A 19,020-nucleotide genomic window follows, 5' to 3' on the forward strand; every position below is an offset into this window, starting at 1 on the left:
AAAACAAAGTGGATACAAGGAAATTTGCATCTTTCCCTTTTAAGATTTATTTGTTTATTTATTCAATTTATATAGCCACCCATCTCAGACCAGTGACTCTGGGTGGCTAACATCAACAAAACATGCCGCTAACAACAATAAAAACAAAGATGTGGCAGCCTAAAAAGCATTTAAATTTTCTTGGTGCTATTCCAATTTTTTTCCAACATCTGCTAATCAAAATTGTTATTAAAACAATCTAATATCCACATTCCTTAAAAAATACTGAGACAAGTGCTTTGGTTAATCTTTTTAATATTAATAGCTCATAGTATAAATTTAGGAGTTTTCTGAAAAACAAATACACCCCCAAAACGATAACATAAGCAAGCCCTATGTATATATAATGAATAAATATGCTATTAACCATATTATACTGTTTCTTAAATCCTTAGTAGAGTATTAGAACAGAAGTTTCTGAAGATTAGCTGCTTGATAAATCAAGATAGGAATCACATATAACGTTAAGCAGAAAATAATCTCTATGAAAGTACATGAAGTAAAGCATGCTGATGGATCCAACACTGTTTAAAAAGGACACTGCAAAGAAGTCAATTTGCTCCTATAGATTCTTCAAGGAATAATGCCTTTAGCAATTATTTCTAAACAGCATAATGACTGAAAGCTCTTTGAGTAAGTAATTAAAAATATTCCAGGAATTTTACTTCAATATCTAATACCAACTATATTTCTTTCCAATAATAACTGGAAAGATTACATGGCTCCCCTTGACATAAAGAGGACCAAAGCAGTTTTAAGTTTGTCTCAGACATTTGTGTGGATGTAAGAAAAGTGCTAAAACTAACACAATTTTCTAATGTATAGTATCCTTTTTTCAAACTGGTAAGTGTTGTGAATAGTTAATACTTAGAACTACAACTAAGATACATCATGCTAATATATACTCAGTTTCTTTTACCTTCAGAATCATCTGTAAAAGCAGAGAAAGAAAGAGAAAGTTTTAAAAAAATAAAGCAATTTTCTATTTAATACTGCAAAGAAGTGCAATTAATTTTATAAAATTGATTTTGAAAGGAAGAATCCAGATTGATACTAAAAAAAAGAGATTTACTCCTCCTCTTCTAGTTAGAAGGCAAGGTTTAAGATTTTTTTCTGTGGATGAAGCCCCTCCCTTCAGACACATACACTGACTTTAGTTGAGCATATTGCAACTTCTTTATTGGATAATTTGGAAATGGAAGAACAATGAAAAACACTATAATCCTTGGTCACTTGAATAACTGCCTTTCAGTGGATGGGACTGTCAGGTGCCCCTTTCAGTGATCATGAAAAGCATTAAGTAATTAAATCCAAGTATCATTCTTGGTCCCCAAAGACGGAACTGAAAGAACAAGGCACTACACTAGTATGTCCAGGGAGGGTCAGTTCAAGGTTAAAGCATCTTCAGTATTGATCTGTGCAGCCTCACTTGGTTCAGACCAGATCAGTACCTTACAAATTAGAAAGAATTCCCACTGTCAGAAGAATTCCCAGATGTAACTGGCACTCTGACCAGGTATACTATGGAGAGGAGCTGTGCTGGCTAAACATGCCACAGCAATACACTCTGTGACACTTGCTGATGGTGAATCCTCAAGTTTCTATGTGATGGATAGACCATTGGCCCAATGCCTACTTAATATATGCTTGTGGTATATTCTAAGGGCTCCATGCACATCCAGCTTGTGCCAGGTTTGTTCTCTAGGGTGGGAAGAGTCTAGACAGAAACAGGGGAGTACAATCCCTTGTGCTCAGTGGAATTTGGAACTGACATTGGGCGTGAAGCAGAGGTCTGGTCTTAGCACCACCTTATCTTGATATGTACAGATTTCCTCAGAGAGAGAGCCCCTCATTCTCTCATAGCTGATAATATGGCTACCAAAAAAAACCTGTCTTCCAGGTGAATATGCTATTGGGAGTCTGCCTAATAGGTTTGATAGCAGCAAAGCCCTAAGAACCAATCATAAGTTTCAGGAGGAGTGGTGAATGATTGGGAGAGAGAAGATGCTGGCACTCTGAGGAAGGGATGCCCTTCACCCAACTAGGAGGGCAGAGCCCAAAGTGACAACCCACTGACATAATACATTAGCTGCTAGCCTTTGTCAAGCCCCACACAGGTGGCAACCCCAAGATAAGCAGGATAAAAACATAATATTGAAAACTGTAAAAGTTAGTTGTCAGGCAGACTTATAGCAAACCAATTAAGGCAGGATTTCTGGGCTGTATTGCCTCTTCTGACACTCACTGAACTTTCCCTCCCCCACTGGTTCCTATACTCTCTCATAGCCCTCACTCTTTGGGCCCATTTGTAGGAATCCCAGTAGTTCCAGGACTGCTGCTGCTGGTGCCACAAGTCTGTCTTCTGTGCTACCAAAGACATGCCAGTCAATTAATAGATATTGGTGATGGCTAGGTGCCTAGAGACAAAGATGGTTTCCACTATGGGAGGGTGGAATTCATCAGATGTTCCTGTTCAACTTCCAAGTACAAAACCATGAGTAGAACTGGGTCTTCAGATGGAATGTCCAGACATTTCTGGAATGCCACAGAGATACTCTGCTATCTCCACAAGGATGGAAAACCATAGATTTCTGGGAAGAAGGGAATGATTAACATCAACTGTGCCTTCAGCACCTCCACCTTGTGTGCTACTTTTGGATAGCAGTGGTGTCAACAAGAAAGCATAAGAGCAGCCCTGCAGTCACAGTGATACCACAGTATTGTATCTATGATACCCTATGTGTTGCTAACTTTTATTATCTGGTTTGGACTGTAATAAAATATACTTTTGATGGCAACCCTATGTTTTGTTATTTTAAAACCAGAAGAATCTCTGTTGTCTTGAGGATGAACTCTTGAGACAGGAAGGGTTTCTTTTCCTTTGGATTGATATTGACTCCCAGATGCAGGATCTGCTACAAAGGCATTCCCCCAATATATGAAAGACAGCACATTTGAGCAATTTACTTTGTTTCTTATTGGGCCTATTTAATAAAACAACAGGTTCAATTCCAATCTTTGCCCTCATCATAGTAGATCCTTTTCTGCTTAATCTTTGAGATTGCTTTCTCTGACATGAAAGGATTTTTAAAACAGCAAAAGGGTATTTAAACCTGGCAGCTTTAAATAAGATAGAATGAAACACCTTAAATGTGGTGTTAGTAAATAAAATAGTTCGAAACTAGAGTGAAATGAGAATCTTTAACTTTAGAAATTCCAACTTAATTACTTCATTTATTTTGACTTATTATACTCATTCAAACTGGTTTCTGTGACTACTGTCCTTAAGCGCACACTTCTGGAATTTAAAACAATGTTTTATGTATATATTCATTCATTCAGATGCTACCCATCTCACTCTCCTGACTCTGGGTAGCTAACAGTACATTAAAAACTAAACATGCAAATCCAAAACAAAGATTAAGAAAGACTATAACAAAATTATTTCTGCAAGAGGAAAGAGATACTGGATTAGCTTGGATACAGCTCTAAACTATGATCTAGAATTACTTGAATATGCCTTCATAAGCACTGGCCATCCACACACTCATCTTTTCTCGCTTCTTTGTAGCCGCACTAGAGAAGGTTAGAAGGATTCAGTACATCCCCATCCAGTAATTTGTTTACAGAAGATGGGGGGTGGGGGAGAAACCAAATCCTGGATTACAACTTATTTTTTTCTGAAATAGTCATAGTATCTTGGGTTTATATATAATAAGTAACTTTTATCAGCTTAAAACTGAATTTATATCCATCATAACTCCTGTGGCCATTACACGGTATAACAGAAGGTGACAGCAACTGAGCCAAAATTTCATGCAGCCTTGCATAACCAAAGCAGACCACTGTAATATTTAAAAATTATTTCACTAAATTAAATAAAATTAAGTAAATCTATTTGTTAAGGACATTATTTTTAAAAATCAAGTGCATACCTTGTTCTTCCTCTTCCAAATCATTGGACATGATATTGTAGAGGGTATCCAAAGCATAGCCAATTATTTCAGAATCTGAACTATGAATAAAAGGATAATCTCTCATTGAATAAACTGCATATAACATCAATGGGTTGCAAATATTTGTTCATTAGAATAATCATAATCTCTGGTGTCAGTTTAAGGACCTTTTATTGCAAAATCCCCAATACAAAATAAGGAACATGTCCAGGAATTGTGCCAGTCTTCTCTACTACTACAGGTAGCCCTCGCTTACCAACCACAACTGGGATTGGCAATTCTGTCACTAAGCAACATTGTTGTAAATGGAAAAATCACATGATTGTGCCTGACTTATGACGGCAGTTTGGCAGTTCTGGCTGTGGTCATTAAGCGAATCACCTGTGGTCGTTAAGCATGATGTCATGTGATTGTGACTTGCGACCTCCCCATTGACTTTGTTGGAAGCCAGCTGTGAAGGTTGCAAAGGGCAATCACTTGTGACCACAGGATGCTGCAATAATCGTAAATGCACACTGGTTGCCAAATGCCCAAATCACAATCATGTGACCATGGAGACGGTGCAATGGCCACAACTTCAAGGATCAGTTGTAAGTCTCATTATTCAGTGCTGTCATAATGTTGAACGATCACTGAATGAGTGGTTGGAAAGTGAGGACAACCTGTACTATGCATTTCAGATCAATTTTGTTACACAAGTAATTTGTTAATAACATTGATAATTTCTGAAGCTTCTTGGATTTGCTAAAATAGAATGAGATATAACACCCCATTATTGCAGAAAACACTGATTGGACGGATATTGATAAATTTGCTTCTCATGAATACATTACTTACATTTTAGTCTGACTTCAACTGCAGCATTTATTACAGGAAAATCCTATTTGCATATTTTAAAATGATCTGGCAGATCTTACCGGTCTGTCTGGAGAACATGTATAAGATGAGACATAGCTTGAATCCCCACTTCCAGGCGATATTTCTGTCAAAGTCAAGAACAGAGCAAAGAATTAAAACAGTTACCAAGTCCTACTGAAAATACTTTAGATACCATATGCAAACTAAGCTTTATTTAAGGAACAATACATACATACCTTTGAAAGAGATTTAAGGGCACGTACAGCATCCCTGCGATCATCAAGTAAGGTGGAGGATGCTACTCTGTCACATAACTTTTGAATCTGTAACAGGAATAAAATAATTATAAAGGGTTTCAAAAACTAGGGTTCCAGGATGCTGAAATTCAAGGGCTACTACAGCTCAGAAGAGTTTCTCTATAAAAAGAATATGAACTCTTCACCTAAATCCATGTGCAAAGCTACAAAGCAGTATGCCTGATTTTGACTCAGTGTGTTGTGCGAACCTATCCAATTGTTTCTTTGATAAAAATGGTTCAACAAACCACAATTTAATGCAATTAAAATTAATAATGTGTTCTTAATTTACATGTATGAGGAATTTCATCTTTATTGCACACAATTAAAAATTCGTGTCAATTGAAAATATAACATAGATCAAAATCCAGGGAATTCAAATAGGACTGAAAAGCTGTTGGAAAACTGAGGTAACTCAGTTCCAACTCATGCAGAAGTTATTACTATGTCTCTCATGTGTTTATCTTAGTTTGACTGCAGTTATCAATTTTTTAATCATTTATCTTCAGAGTCTTCAATTTAACCTCCTTCAGCTCTCACCAGCCTTCATACAGGAGGAGGAGGCGGCGGCAGTTTTAATATATTTTAGAGTTTTTAAAATGTATTTTAGAAAGGCTGGTATGCTGCAAAATGAAATGCCAGCCTCCAGGGTCACTTTGATTTCAATAATGTGTCTGAGTCCCATGTGAATTTCAAGTACATTCTTGAACAATAAAAATGACAGGATACTGCAGCCAAGTGCTTTGTTTTGAAGATTGCACAGCTGTGTAGAAAAGAAAAAAGGCTGAAGTAGAGGGGCAGAGAACATCATGAAAATCTAGAAGTCTTGAAAGGGGCATTTTGGTGAAGAAAGGAAAAGCATTATTTATCTGTTTTAGTTAAATGTGTGCATTTGTTTCTTCTTTTTGAAGAGTATAGCATGTATTTTGCCTTGAGCAGAAGATATTTTCGTTGGAATTTGTGTATAATGTATAAGAGTGTTGTCTCTGAGAGTCTCACTGAGCATAGTTTGTCTTCTGTGAACTAAGTATTTTTTGCCTCTTATAAATTAAATATGTGCTTTGTCATTTCAGACAAATCCAACTCCTGATCACCTCTGAGTCTTCATAATCTGTGAAATGGATATGGGGGATGAAAACTTGGGTACAAAATGCTGGTTTCAGCTCAGGTCCTTGTTACCTGTGAACAACCTACTGCAGATGGAATCTGTCTTTGCAATAGATGCTACTTGGAAGGGAGACCCTGTGGGTTCCCATACTCTGAGAAAGATGGCCTTCTCCATAGCAGTTCCCTCACTCAGGAACAGCTTGCCCCCATAACAGTTTTACCACCTTAACATTTAGGAAGGCAGAAAACTATTCTTCCGTAGAAGTTTTAGTGAAGAAAATCTAATTAGCAGAAACATCTACAGTATGCTTAGAACATAAGCAGAATGCTGTTTCTTCCTAGGATGTAGCAATATGATCAAAGATCACAAAATATTATCTTCTACTCGACAATGGTACTGAGTTAATTTCCCGGTAATCCTGTGTGGGAACAAAACTCTTACACTGATAGACCTACTGAGAGAAATGCTTCCCTTTTTTTTCCAATTTTTTATCATCTTTGAAATCCAGATACAAAAAGCAAAAAAGCTTAAATAACAAAAATTTATACAGTACTCTATTATCTCTTTGTAATTTACTCTAAATAAAAAGGCTCTTTGTATTCTTTTTCATGTATACATTAGAATTCAGCTAGAAGTAATTTACACATTTTCTAGTAGTAGTATCTCAGTATTCTTCAAAAAGTTTTCAAAATTACTGAGCATTAGAGTATATATGTATGTTCCTTTTGTCTGTAAAGGTTGCTTAAATCAATTCTGCAGTGCAGAATGGTCTAGAAAGATCAACTTGAATATAAATATTAAAATATAAGAGAATTGCATTAAAAGGCAAGATGCAGGAAAAAAAATTAAAAGCTCATCCTTTTGGGAAGATGTGTTCTTTGATTAGTTCATATGTTTTACTACTTGTAGAGTGCGCACTTCATCTTCTACCTTAACTATAATTTTAGAGGATTATTTATTTATAGCAACTTGTTTTTCATTGAAAGTTATCCCAAAGTAGAGTAAAAGAGTATTTATTACAGACATGGGAAGACTTTAGAATTGCAGAATCTAATATATTTTAAAAATCAGAATCCAGGGGTTCCACTAGAGAATCAACAGAGGCACTATGGTTGAAACATAATGGTACCTCATGGAGCAGTAGGTTACCTACTGAAATTATACTCAAATATCTGTACAAATCTCTATTTAAGTTGCTATATCAGGGAACGTAACGTAGCAGGGTGGGAATTTTTTGTTGCTGCTGCTGCTGTTAAAACAACAGCAAATCAGAAATGACTAATTTTTTTGGCAGATAATCCAGTCAACTACCAATAGAACCTAGTATCATGTTATCACCCCAAATCATAATACTGCCACTTGTTTCTGAAAACAAAACAGGAGGTATTATTGAAAACACCATACAAAGCATACCAACTGTGAGGAAAATGTGGGAGGTAATTTGTTAGTGCTGTTTCCTCTAAGTCAAACTCAACTAACTCCCAGTGACATATCTATTATTTTTGCAACAATACAGATGTGGTTTGGCATTACCTTATTTCAGGATGTTTTTATTTTTCCAGCTTAATCTATAGCCCTGATACATCTTGGTGGCCTTCTATCAGAACTAGGTCTGACTTTGCTGAGATTTTTTTTTAGGTCAATCAAGTTTGGCTAGGTGCTACCATCTAGCTGGGCACAGTAAAGGAGCATAAGGGTAAGAAAGATACAAAGTGTTTGAATACATGTTTCACATTACTTTTTCAGGTCTTATTGACAATACCTATAAATTCAAGAATTTTTGCACAGAAATGTATACTACAATATTTTTTTTAAAAGCTCACTAAATAATGACTTTGTATTTATAATTTGTCAATATGGGAACACAAGACAGAATAAAAATAAAATTCCTTCTCAGGAACAACTATAATAATACATGTCCTCTCTTGTGCTCACTCTGCTGAAATGATACTAGATAAAAGACAGACACAGCAGAGCCAGGGGCCATTTATGTTTGGGTGGCTGCAGGCAGCACGGGCCCTCAGCTCGCAGGAGCCAAGGTGGCAAATTAAGCAAATGAATGGAAATGGCTGAAATTAAGCCTCTCCGCTCATTGTCTTTAAAGATATACTTACTATACTAAATACAATATTAACGCAGCCTATATCACCCCAGACAGTGCTTCATTGGGATACATTTTGTTTACGTGGACACAGCCTCCTTTACACATTATATAAAGAAACACGTACAACAGACGGGTAACCTCGGAGGTATCGCTACCCTCACGTCAAAGCTCCACTCGGCGGCGGCATAAGCAGCGAAAAGGCCACACGATGTGCCAAGGGGCACAACGTGGGTCTGTAAAGCAGGGCTTTTGCCAGGAAGAGGGTCTCACGAGCCGCCGTGCAGAGGAAGAGTCGTAAACCAGGACTTTCTTCACCAGACCGCCCAACTTACCGTCTCAGCTCCGGATGGCTGAGGTCCAGCGCTTTGGCCGCCCATGACGCCCCGTAAGAAGTTCATCTTGTCTCCGCGGCCTCCTCTCCGAGCGCTCCTTAGGCCGCGACTCCCCACTAGGGCCCCGTCAACTCCCGTCAGCACTAACTTCAATGCGCCTGCGCCAAGACGTGGCACAACAGTAGTCACCATAGAGATAGAAACCAATAGCTATCAGACAGAACTTCCGTTTTCAGTAGATCTTTTCATCTTTTTTCCCGTGGGGGGTCGCATACCGTAGAACGCAGCCCGGGGTTTTAGCGCAACTCCGAAGAGGTAGCCCGTGTGTTCTGTAAAACAAAAGATTTGGCTTTTATGTTGTTTCGTCATTTTAGATATTCTACATTTAAAACGCAATCAAATCAATGGAAAGCAAAGCGTTTGTTGCCACTGAACTGAACTCTGAACTCTGTATTTGACTAGAAAGGAAAGTATTGAAGCAAAGTCAATGAAGAGTGAACTTTCTTGTAATCTGAGGGATATCTTTAATAACGATCTGGCTATAGAAATTCAAAGTAGCCTCAGCTTCACACCTTAATTTGTTAATAATGGGCTATTCTTAAAACGGTTGCCCTAAAACATTGAGGTGACGCTCCATGTGCAGAATGGGAGACAAATGCTCCACGTTTTTAAAAGTTAAAAATTAAAACTCTGAGGTTCAGTCTCTGAACACGCCACGGTGTCTTAGATTGCTCCCATTAATCTTGGTGGGCAATTCGCAGGAAAGGAAAAATGGCTTCCAGCACAAAGAGACGAATGCTATCAATTTTAGTGTCCATGAAAAAAAAATGTGAAAAAATATTTGTAAATGCTGTGAGACAGTTGAAGAATGGTGAGGCTGCAGCAGTAGACGGTGTAAGTGAAAGAACACTAAAATATAGATTGTTGTTGTTGTTTAGTCGTTAAGTCGTGTCCGACTCTTCGTGACCCCATGAACCATATTGCGCCAGGCCTTCCTGTCCTTCACTGCCTCCCTGAGTTTGCTCAGTTTCATGCTCATTGCTTCAGTGATGCTATCTAACCATCTCATCCTCTGCCGTCCTCTTCTCCTTTTGCCTTCAATCTTTCCCAGCATCAGGGTCTTCTCCAAAGAGATCTCTCTTCGCAAAATATAGATAAGGTTAGTTTATAGAATGTGAATATGCAGATCAGTGATGCCATAGTGTTGACTAAACCCACATTTGCAGTTAATGTTAGATTGTATGAGGGAACAAGAATATGGATCTGGAAATTGATATATGGAAGATCAAGGCAGTTGCATTTGACAGGGAAAATGAACACTTGTAAGTTATACAGAAATGATGAAAACTTACCAAGTAAATGACTTTGTATTCATCAATAGAATGTTTACCAAAGAAATGTTTTAGATATGTTAATACTGATAGTAGATACTGAGTAGAATGTAGTTTGTTGAAATAAATGGGTGTGTATAAATGTGTGCTTCTGTCTACTTTGTTATTTGCAGTTGAAAGTTGGATATATCAGTAGAAGCATTAAGCTGAATGAAGTGGAAATAGATTACTTGGGAAGTGTGCGTGTGGTAAAGCAAGAAGAGCAAGAATAAATGGATGCTGAATGAATGTGAATATGTACAGTATACGTATATGATTAAGAATGAATCATAAGTAAATATATGAAGGGAAAATGCATGGGTTCAGAGGAAGGGGAAACTAACAAATAATGATTGGCTAGAGGTGAGAGTTTTAAAGACAAAAGGTGGTGCATGAAATAGTAAATGGATGACTGTGATGGAAGTAAAGAGTTGCAAGGAAAAAAATGGGGAAAGGGAGAAAACACTATTTTTAAGCTTGAAAATTGAATAGGACAATTGAGTAGAAGCAGCATTTACAGTGTAGAAGACAGAAAACAATGTTAAAAATGGAACAGCTAAGTACAATTTTAGGCTGCCTCCATAGTTGACTAACAATGAGACAAAGGCTGCTTCATGTGGTGTCCTCTAAAAGTGGCTAATGGAATATTTTTGTGCCACAGTTAATGGGTGTCCTATGCAAGTCTTGGACTAGTGCAGACAGAAAGCACAGCAGTTAAACCTGATAGTGTTTATTGGTGTGTTGTAAATCTTAAGCTAAAGGTACGGTCTGGCTATTTAGAGGGAAAGATCCACAAAGGTTTGGAGAGTTACTTCCCTCATAATTATGCCAGTGCTACAATCTGCTAGCCAGGAGAATTTGGAGACAGGAATGGTGAAAGAGTATTATAAGGTAGTTTGTAGGTTGAGCATCAGAGAGTTCCACAGAAGCCAATCCAAAAGTCAACTGAAGTCCCATCTCAGGGCAGGCAGCAGGGAAACTTGGAGGATGGTGTCACAGGAACAGTCAGGAAAGCAGGCAAGTTGTTTTCAACAAGGAGGGGGGTCTGGAGCTGCTTGAATATATCCAGATTCCTTGGTTGTAGGAAGAGTTAATGAGAGGAGTTAATGCTACTTCCTCTTCAGGTGCTGTGCCACCTCCACTGCTCAGCTCTCTTTAGCTGACAGTAAGATTTAGGGCTTGGTACCCTCCCAAGGTCAGTCTCTGAATCAGCAGCTACCTGCACTGAAATTATTACTCACAGACAGCTGACAACCTGTTGCCCTCTGAACTTCAGGCTGAGAGTCCACCTGGTTCTTCGTTTTATCCTCAGAATCAGAGGAGTTAAAAGAGTAACACATGGACATGAGAATGAGCCCTTGGATAGGTGCTCAGTAAAATCATTGTATAGCTGCAAAAATCCAAATGAACCCTGGATGGGAGCAAAAAGGAAAGAGACGGGAAGAGAGAAAAAAATGAAAATGGTAGCTAGCTTTGGGTAGAGAGGCAAATCTCACTCTCCCTGCTGCTTTTACTCATTTTTCCCAAGCTGAATGCTGAAAAATTTGGGCTGGAGGGTGGGAATATTTCTATAAAGAATCCATATCTGCCCCTACAAAGATTGCTTTGCAAAACTGTATTTCAAACAGTATGTTTCCTCCTCACCCTGTTGTGTCCCCACTATAACACACACACACAGACATACAATCATTTTTTCATTTCAGCTTGGGTGAAACAGACCAGGGCAACACACACAGAGCTGCCATGTGACCTCTTTCTTTGCCCACTAGAGTCCAGGTGGCTTTGATCTGTGCTTGGTGGGGCCAACCCAGTAAGCAGGGTTCTATGGCAGTCCCCTGGGAGAAAGACTTCCCTTCCAGGTGTGTGACTCACTCCATCCTGCATGCCCCTAAAAACTCCTCTAGTACACCTGCAAACTCAACCATGCCATAAAATTAAAGGTTACCTTATGTAATGACACTCATGAATCTGATCTATTTCAGGGAATACTATACCCTTAAAATAATAATTATGCTCCTTAAAACTATGGCAGAGTCTTTTGAAGTAGGTGGCTACCATAAATAATAACAATAATAATAGCATTTTTTTTCAAATACTATGGGTTTCCTTAACTAGGAAAACTCTAAATTCATGCCAAAATATTTATATTTGTATTAAAAATAAAAGGCCAAGTATAAATAAAAAATGATTACATCTTAAAATCTTGAAAGGGAGAATAGGGATTTCCCAGTATAATATATAGCTGTTCAGCTGAAAAGCACTGTTCCCATGCATAGAAGAATACATTTTAAAAATGGTAGAGACCAAAGAATCCCTTTATATACTTAAGATTTGGATGTAATCTCATGTAATAAAAAACATATTTTAAATGGCCTGAAGAGAATCTATACAATCTTTTTTATTTTATTGAAATCTGTCTAGGTAGATTCTGTTCATCTAACCTAGATGTCCAGGGAGTGTCTGCTTTAAGTCCCTCCTTATGCATGATAGGAAGAGGCTCAGCCCAGAAATGAAAAGAGATTAGTATTCCAAATTATTAGAAATAATTTTAATGGAAAAGTTACAGACATAATACATACAATTAAATATATACTGTAATGTATATCATCTCTTTTAACCTAATTGGAAAGACGTCATTTTGCTAAAAATTCAGAATCAGTTAAAAGGCATTTGTCTCAGTGATAATGCAGATTTTCTAGAGTGAAGATAATTGAAGGGTAGGATTTAAAAAGTATTGTGAAACTTATGTATTATACTATATGCTTTTTTTATTTAATAATTTGAAGCTCCTGATTATTTTTAATTCAGTGTGTTCATTGTTAATGGTCTAGTTGTTATGTATTAATGAAAAAAAAAGGCAGAGAGGACATATGGTGAACATGTTCTTGCAGAGTGACAAACTGGTAAAAAGAGTTATCTACCCCTAAGTAAAGGCTGTCACCTGTAACTTTTGTAAATTCCTTTTATTACATGCTCCTGAAAAAATGGATACTTGAGAGTTGTTTATTACTAGTAAAAAAGAATCCTTTAAGATTAATAAACCACTGACTTTTATTTATACATACATAATTCCCTTGTAGAATTCTTTGCACTGAATACCAGCTGGGTTAAAAAAAATTACTAGATAAAGAAGATAAACCAATAAAGTAACTACCAGTCATGGTAATTATCACACCAATTGATGTAGAAGAGAAGCATGAAATGCTATTATGTTCATATCCTGTTGTGTTTGCCCATTGGCATCAAACTGGACAATGTGGTGACAAAATGTTGGATTAGATATGCTTTTGGTTTAATTCAGCATAGCACTCAGAGATTTTATTCTTAAAACATTCTTCTATTTATTAACATCTCTTAAAATACGTTTGTTTCTGGACTGCTGTGTTTTGTTCTGATGATTCTGGATATAATTGGAGTTATAAAATTGCAATATTGGACGAGTTTCAGTTCTAAAATGCTGTAACCTCTGTTATTGTATTTATAAAATATTCAGTTTTGATTTTGTATCTACAGTACTTTGACTTCTCTGCTTTTTCTTTCTCAGATACTTGGATAATAAACAGAATGTTGGGGCTAGTGGAATTCAGGATATGATTTTTTTCAGAGCACTACAAAGGTAGAGATCTTCAAATAGTTGATTAAAATTATAGGTTCTACAGTAATTCCTTTCTGCCTGTCCAGATATGAAAAATTCTCATCGGAACCGGAAGTGAAGTTTGTGCGGAGCTTCTTTTTTTAAAAGATGTCTCTTGGGGGAAGGGAATCACAGAAGCCGTTCTCAGAGGACGTCACAGCTCGGAGCCTCTTCTGATTGCCTGCAGCTGAGATAGTGGAATTCTTGTTTCTGGAAAATAGCGGAGGAAGGAACTCATAAAGATAGATAAACAAGCAGCGCGAGAGACCACCAGAACTTCCGGTCCAAGTTGAAAGCTGCTATTGGCCCGTTAACTTAAAAAAGTCTGGTACTGTATCTTTTGCTTCCACTCGAGTGGCCTCTGTTGTGACCTCGACCCCGCCCACATCTGGCCGCTTCTCGATTCTGCGCGCACCGCGCGCTCTTCCCTCCACATCGAGCGCGCGGTAGAGACATCCGGTTCCGCCCCGAATCACTGTGAGGGAGGGACGCACAGCATCAGTCGCTCCTCCCCGTGCCTTTGCCTGGGAGCGAACCGGACCCTGAGATCGAAGAGAGTGTCTAGGTGGGTAACGGAGTAAGATAGGATGAGAAGGCCCCTCCCGGGAGGAGGTGACTGCTTTTCCTTTCAGGGTATCGGGCTGGTATCTCTACAGCTCAGAGAAGGTTCTCTGCAGGGGCGCTTTTCGTTAGAGAAAACAGGGATGTTGGGGGGTGGGGGAGCTGCTGTCAATAGCACGCAGGCCGACTTCGTGGTCTAAGGAATTTAGAAAAAGGCTTTCCTTACTCTTTTTCCTGAAAAAGGTCATGAAGGAGAAAATAGAAATTCAAAGCTCTTTAGGTAGCTTGTAACGTATCTAGAGCTGGCCTTTGAAAGCCATCAGAGCATATGTAGCCTAAGAATACATACATGTACACACAGATAGACCCTTTACTAAATCTTATAATGGAACATCTTGTAATTATGGGAACACCCCTGTAAGGTAGATCAGTACTGGATAATACTGTGAATGTCTTCCTGGTTGGTAGCTGCTGACCAGTATGCTATGCCAACTCTCATTTCACAGACTAAATGGGGATATTATGTGCTAATTCCTAGTTGTACAGCTATTGCTTTCTGAGCATGTTACTATATATGCTCAAGCACACATCGCTTGAAGACTTTTTTCTTCCTCTAAAACTCTGGTAGTTTAGTGAGCAAAAGAACTGATCCTGCACTTGATGTAGAAACAAAACAGGATGGTCTGCTTTAAAAAAAATCCCATTTTAGTCTTCATGCATATCTGTCACTGGAGTTTAACTAAAGGTATGTGTGTGAATATATATACTCTTATCCTAGAGATATGTTGCTTGCCAATTCAAGCTATGTGTACATTGCATGTGTACATAATTCACATCTGAGCATTCTAAGAGCTCACTAGTGTCAGACTAGGCTTGATTCACATATTGCATTAAGCTATAATATGGTTTGTTTGATTTTGTGTGTGGAATGGGATTATGGTTTGTAAAACCTGGTTTATGTCTTAGTGTTACGTGTGAACCATACTTATTTTAAGATTTAGTGCAATATGTGGATCCTCCCAGTCCATCATATTTCCCATAGTAGCTGACAAGTTCTGGAAAGCTCACTTCTGGTCCCAAAGAAGATGGGAGATAACATATTATATAGGCCTAAAGATCCAGAAGGGCCTGAATTTGGCTGAAATTTATTAAGAATGATTATAACAGAAGCCACAACTGTCCTTTAAGAGTCTCCTAATTGTTCTTATTTTTATTATTGCACTGAGATGGGAACAGATACAACTACTACAAACCTTAGCAGGCAAGTGACAGAATTATAGCCAAACCCCTATTTTGCATGCTTGATTCTCCAGCAGTCATGACAAAAGGAAATAGAAGAAAAAGCAAGCTAAATTAACACATGTATGCCACAGAACCACTGTAGCTGAAAAGAGAAGAACATTAATGAAACATTTCTCATTCCTCAATTGCGAGCTTATAGACCTAGCTGCATATTTTGCAAATGAAAGCATTGTATGAGATGTTCTGTCTCTCCTCAACTTCATCTCTTTGAAGTTTGAACCTTGGGTGCTATTATGTAAAGTGTATATGGAAGAGGGAGAATGATCCTTAGCTGCTGAAGTCTACCAGTACAGAAGCATGAGCTGTAATATATGTCAATATTGGAAAATTGGAATGAATTATTACTCCTTATCATCTTTTCTCAGTAGTGTTTCTGTGAGACAGCAAAATTCTCCAGTGTTCCATCTCCATGCCTGTGCATCTGCAAAGATACAGGAATTCTGTGGAAATAGGAAAGCTGTCATACCACATGGAAACAACTCAGATAGCAGTGTTCATGAAAATATGCCATGCTACATGCTTTTTTGGGAGGGGGCATCTGTGTGGTACTAGGACGAGGACATTCTTTCCCCTGCATCTACTGGAGGTCTTCTGTAGACAGCCAAGATAACAACAAACAGGATCATGATTTTTGCCTGGTGCTTGCAATAGATAGAAAGCAACACGTAGAATTCATTAATGGAGTTTTCCTATATACGAAGTTCAAGCCACAATCACCATAGTCACTTTCTGACTAGTGTATGCTTATCCTGTATGGGAGAGGAGAATTTGGTTAATACAGTTAAGCCAGAAAACAGATACAGATATAGATATATGAAAATAAAAAAGTATGGGAGAGCTTTGCAGTAATCATATTCAAATACTTGCTTTCTTTCCTTTCTGCAGCAAGACATTCTACAGGTACATGATCAGTGATTGATCTCAACAGTTATTAATGGATATAGGGAGTGATGCAGGTTGCTGGTCCTCCATGAGATATGGTTTGAGATTTTTTTGGCAGCTACTGTGGTTTGAGCTTACAAGGAGCAGTTCTGGGAATATGTGACACAGCATTAATGTTTGCAAACTCATGGATGGTTATTTGCTAAATCTCTTCCAGATTTTGATGAGCTAATCTAACTGATGCAGTATCCAATTGAATTAGTGTACTGTTTTAGGATTGATAGGATCAAGCAATAAAATCCTTGTGTACTATACAGACATTGCAACGTGAGATTCTCCAGTGAAAATGCTTTCTCTCTTATGGCTTACTTGACCACTTCTACATTCAGACTGACATGCATATAGGTAATCATGTCCACTGGGTCAGACGCCTGAGAACTTCAATCATAGCAGGATGGACTGTAGGAAAATTTGAAATTTCTGGGAATGTTTTTTATTATATGGTACTGAGAGTTTCTGATTCCCTCTTGCTTTTAGGAAGTCAGTTTATCATCTATGTTCTTGGTCTGTTGGCAGATGCAATGGTGTTTGCATCTTGGGATTGTCCAAGTGCTGTAGAGCTCTTCGGAATATTTTAGTGGCTTTCACTACTTTTGAGACAATTCTCTGTTTACAAAGTTTCTTTCTTGGAGCTTTCTCTGCAAGTATCATTTGGTATGCTGATTCTGCTTCCATAGTAACAGTTGTGGGCAGCATTTAGTTACTTCTTCATAAAGATCATGAGGGCAGTAATTTTCACTTCTGTAAACTGATAGTCTTTGAGATCTAGAAAGTGTGCCACCACATTAAAAGTTCCAGATGGCCTCCATCTGAGAGTTTAAAGCAAGTTATACTAAAGCAGGTTCTGACCTTATTTATAATTGATTACTCTAAATCTGCTCCGTTTCTATGTATCTGTTATAATCTACATCTCATTTTGAGAGTGTTTAGTAATCCAGAAATGTTCCTTAATAATGGTGAAGAAGGATTCAGTGTTACAGTATTGTCTTTTACAAGCCTTGAGGTATATATGGGTAAATTCAGTTTGGAGCATATGCATCCCTTTCTTATGGTGTCTGTGTATGTAGCTTTTTCTTTTTTCTTTTGGTCACTGTTGCAATCGGAATTCTTAGCACAGTTCTAGAAGTGGGACTATGACAGAGCCTCCTCCCATTTGTGTTGTTGCTAACTTTCTAGCTCCAGTTAAAGCCAATAGAAAACAGAAAAACATGCAAATTCCTGTGTGCACTTTCATTTCCAGAACCACTTTTTGATATTTATTTTAGATAGTTTCACTTTATATTTCTTATAAAATTCTTCAAAAAATAAGGAAGATCATTTCCTTACACTCTACATCAACCAACCAGTTTTTATAAATATAAAAGGAGGGTAATTATATATGCTTTCTTTACTGAGGCTTTCTTTACTATGGTTCTTAAAAAACAAAAAAACAAAAAAGAACAGTAAATTTAGAGTACAATTTTGAGCATCATTGTAGCATCCATAAATACATTGCAGGTAGGAACTTATTTTTGAAAGAGATCTTTCTAGTAAGAAATGTGGATGAGTGGAGGAAGAACTACATATATTGACTTATTAATTTGAAAAAAAGCAAATCACATTAGGAATAATTTTTCTTCTTGCCAACTTAGAGTCCATTGGAGATAAACGGCTAATAAATTCAAATTAATAAAAATAAATGATTATTGTACAGGAACAACTTACTCAACATTGTCCCATATTCAGAATAATTAATCATAATGAGTAATGACTTTTTTTTATTTCCAGTGGTGGATTATTTCTACCCCTGCAGGAATTAAAAATACAGTAGAGTGTCGCTTATTCGACATAAACGGGCCGACAGAATGTCAGATAAGCAAAAATGTCAGATAACACACAGTAACATTTGAGTGTGGTAAAAAAAAAAAATCGATCTGCTACGCCTGTTGCAATCGATTTTTGCGTTGCGGTGCTGCACCGTCAGGAGCAACAAGAAAGAGTACACTCACACTCACAAACAAGCGGCACACTTTTCTTGTCGCCGATTTATGCGTGTTGTGTTTTTTTTAGGGGCGTCAGATAAGACGGAATGTCGGATAAGCAAAGGTTGGTTAAACGAGACTCTACTGTATATTGAATCCTTATGCAGTAATTTTTTAGAGTGTGAAAAAGTAACAATAAGCTATTCCTTACCTACTTAATTACTTCAAATTTATTTTTCAGAAGGGAAATGAACAAACAGTGATCCAAAATATTTACATTCTTAATGTATATTCTGAAACAAAAATTAAGATATGCGTGTTAGATTTCCTGGGAGAAGGCTGAAATGATACCTGAGGGGCATATAATATAGCCATTTTTCCTATTTCTTGAATGATCAAACACTGAAGAAGAGGCTAATCATAAAGAAATGTTATAATGCAAAGAACTTCATAACGTGTTTTGTGATGGTTCTATTTTTGTTCAAAGGTCTTCCATATAGAGGAAAAAAACCTCTCAATTGTGTAGCTATATAACTTCAGGCCTTGCACTAAAGGTC

At 37.6% G+C, this 19,020-nt stretch overlaps 2 protein-coding genes across 7 annotated transcripts in view; one reads left to right on the forward strand and one right to left on the reverse strand.

The window, feature by feature from the left end:
* USO1 (USO1 vesicle transport factor) overlaps positions 1–8,851 on the reverse strand; it is a 48,522-nt gene extending 39,671 nt beyond the window's left edge. For 4 of the 5 annotated variants that reach the window (XM_007438163.4, XM_007438161.4, XM_088136552.1 and 1 more), the window contains exons 1-4: positions 8,694–8,851; positions 5,090–5,176; positions 4,913–4,977; positions 3,975–4,054 (exon numbers count right to left, since the gene is read on the reverse strand). In XM_007438163.4, the coding sequence (XP_007438225.1) occupies positions 3,975–4,054; positions 4,913–4,977; positions 5,090–5,176; positions 8,694–8,759 (298 nt within the window). In that variant the 5' untranslated portion in view covers positions 8,760–8,851. Of the gene's footprint in view, positions 1–3,974; positions 4,055–4,912; positions 4,978–5,089; positions 5,177–8,693 lie in introns of those variants that run through there. The other variant, XM_088136599.1, reaches the window with a different exon arrangement.
* A 5,085-nt stretch (positions 8,852–13,936) lies between these two features.
* Positions 13,937–19,020, forward strand: part of G3BP2 (G3BP stress granule assembly factor 2) — a 48,456-nt gene continuing 43,372 nt past the window's right edge. Inside the window, exon 1 of one of the 2 annotated variants that reach the window (XM_088136707.1) lies at positions 13,937–14,262. The gene's annotated coding sequence lies outside the window, so the exon portion shown is untranslated. The remainder of the gene's footprint in view (positions 14,263–19,020) is intronic. The other variant, XM_088136655.1, reaches the window with a different exon arrangement.

This window comes from Python bivittatus, unplaced genomic scaffold, assembly GCF_059951505.1.
Source record: "Python bivittatus isolate LINGU-HERP-01145 unplaced genomic scaffold, Pbiv_v1 ctg000000_np1212, whole genome shotgun sequence".
In the NCBI taxonomy this organism is placed as follows: domain Eukaryota; kingdom Metazoa; phylum Chordata; class Lepidosauria; order Squamata; family Pythonidae; genus Python; species Python bivittatus.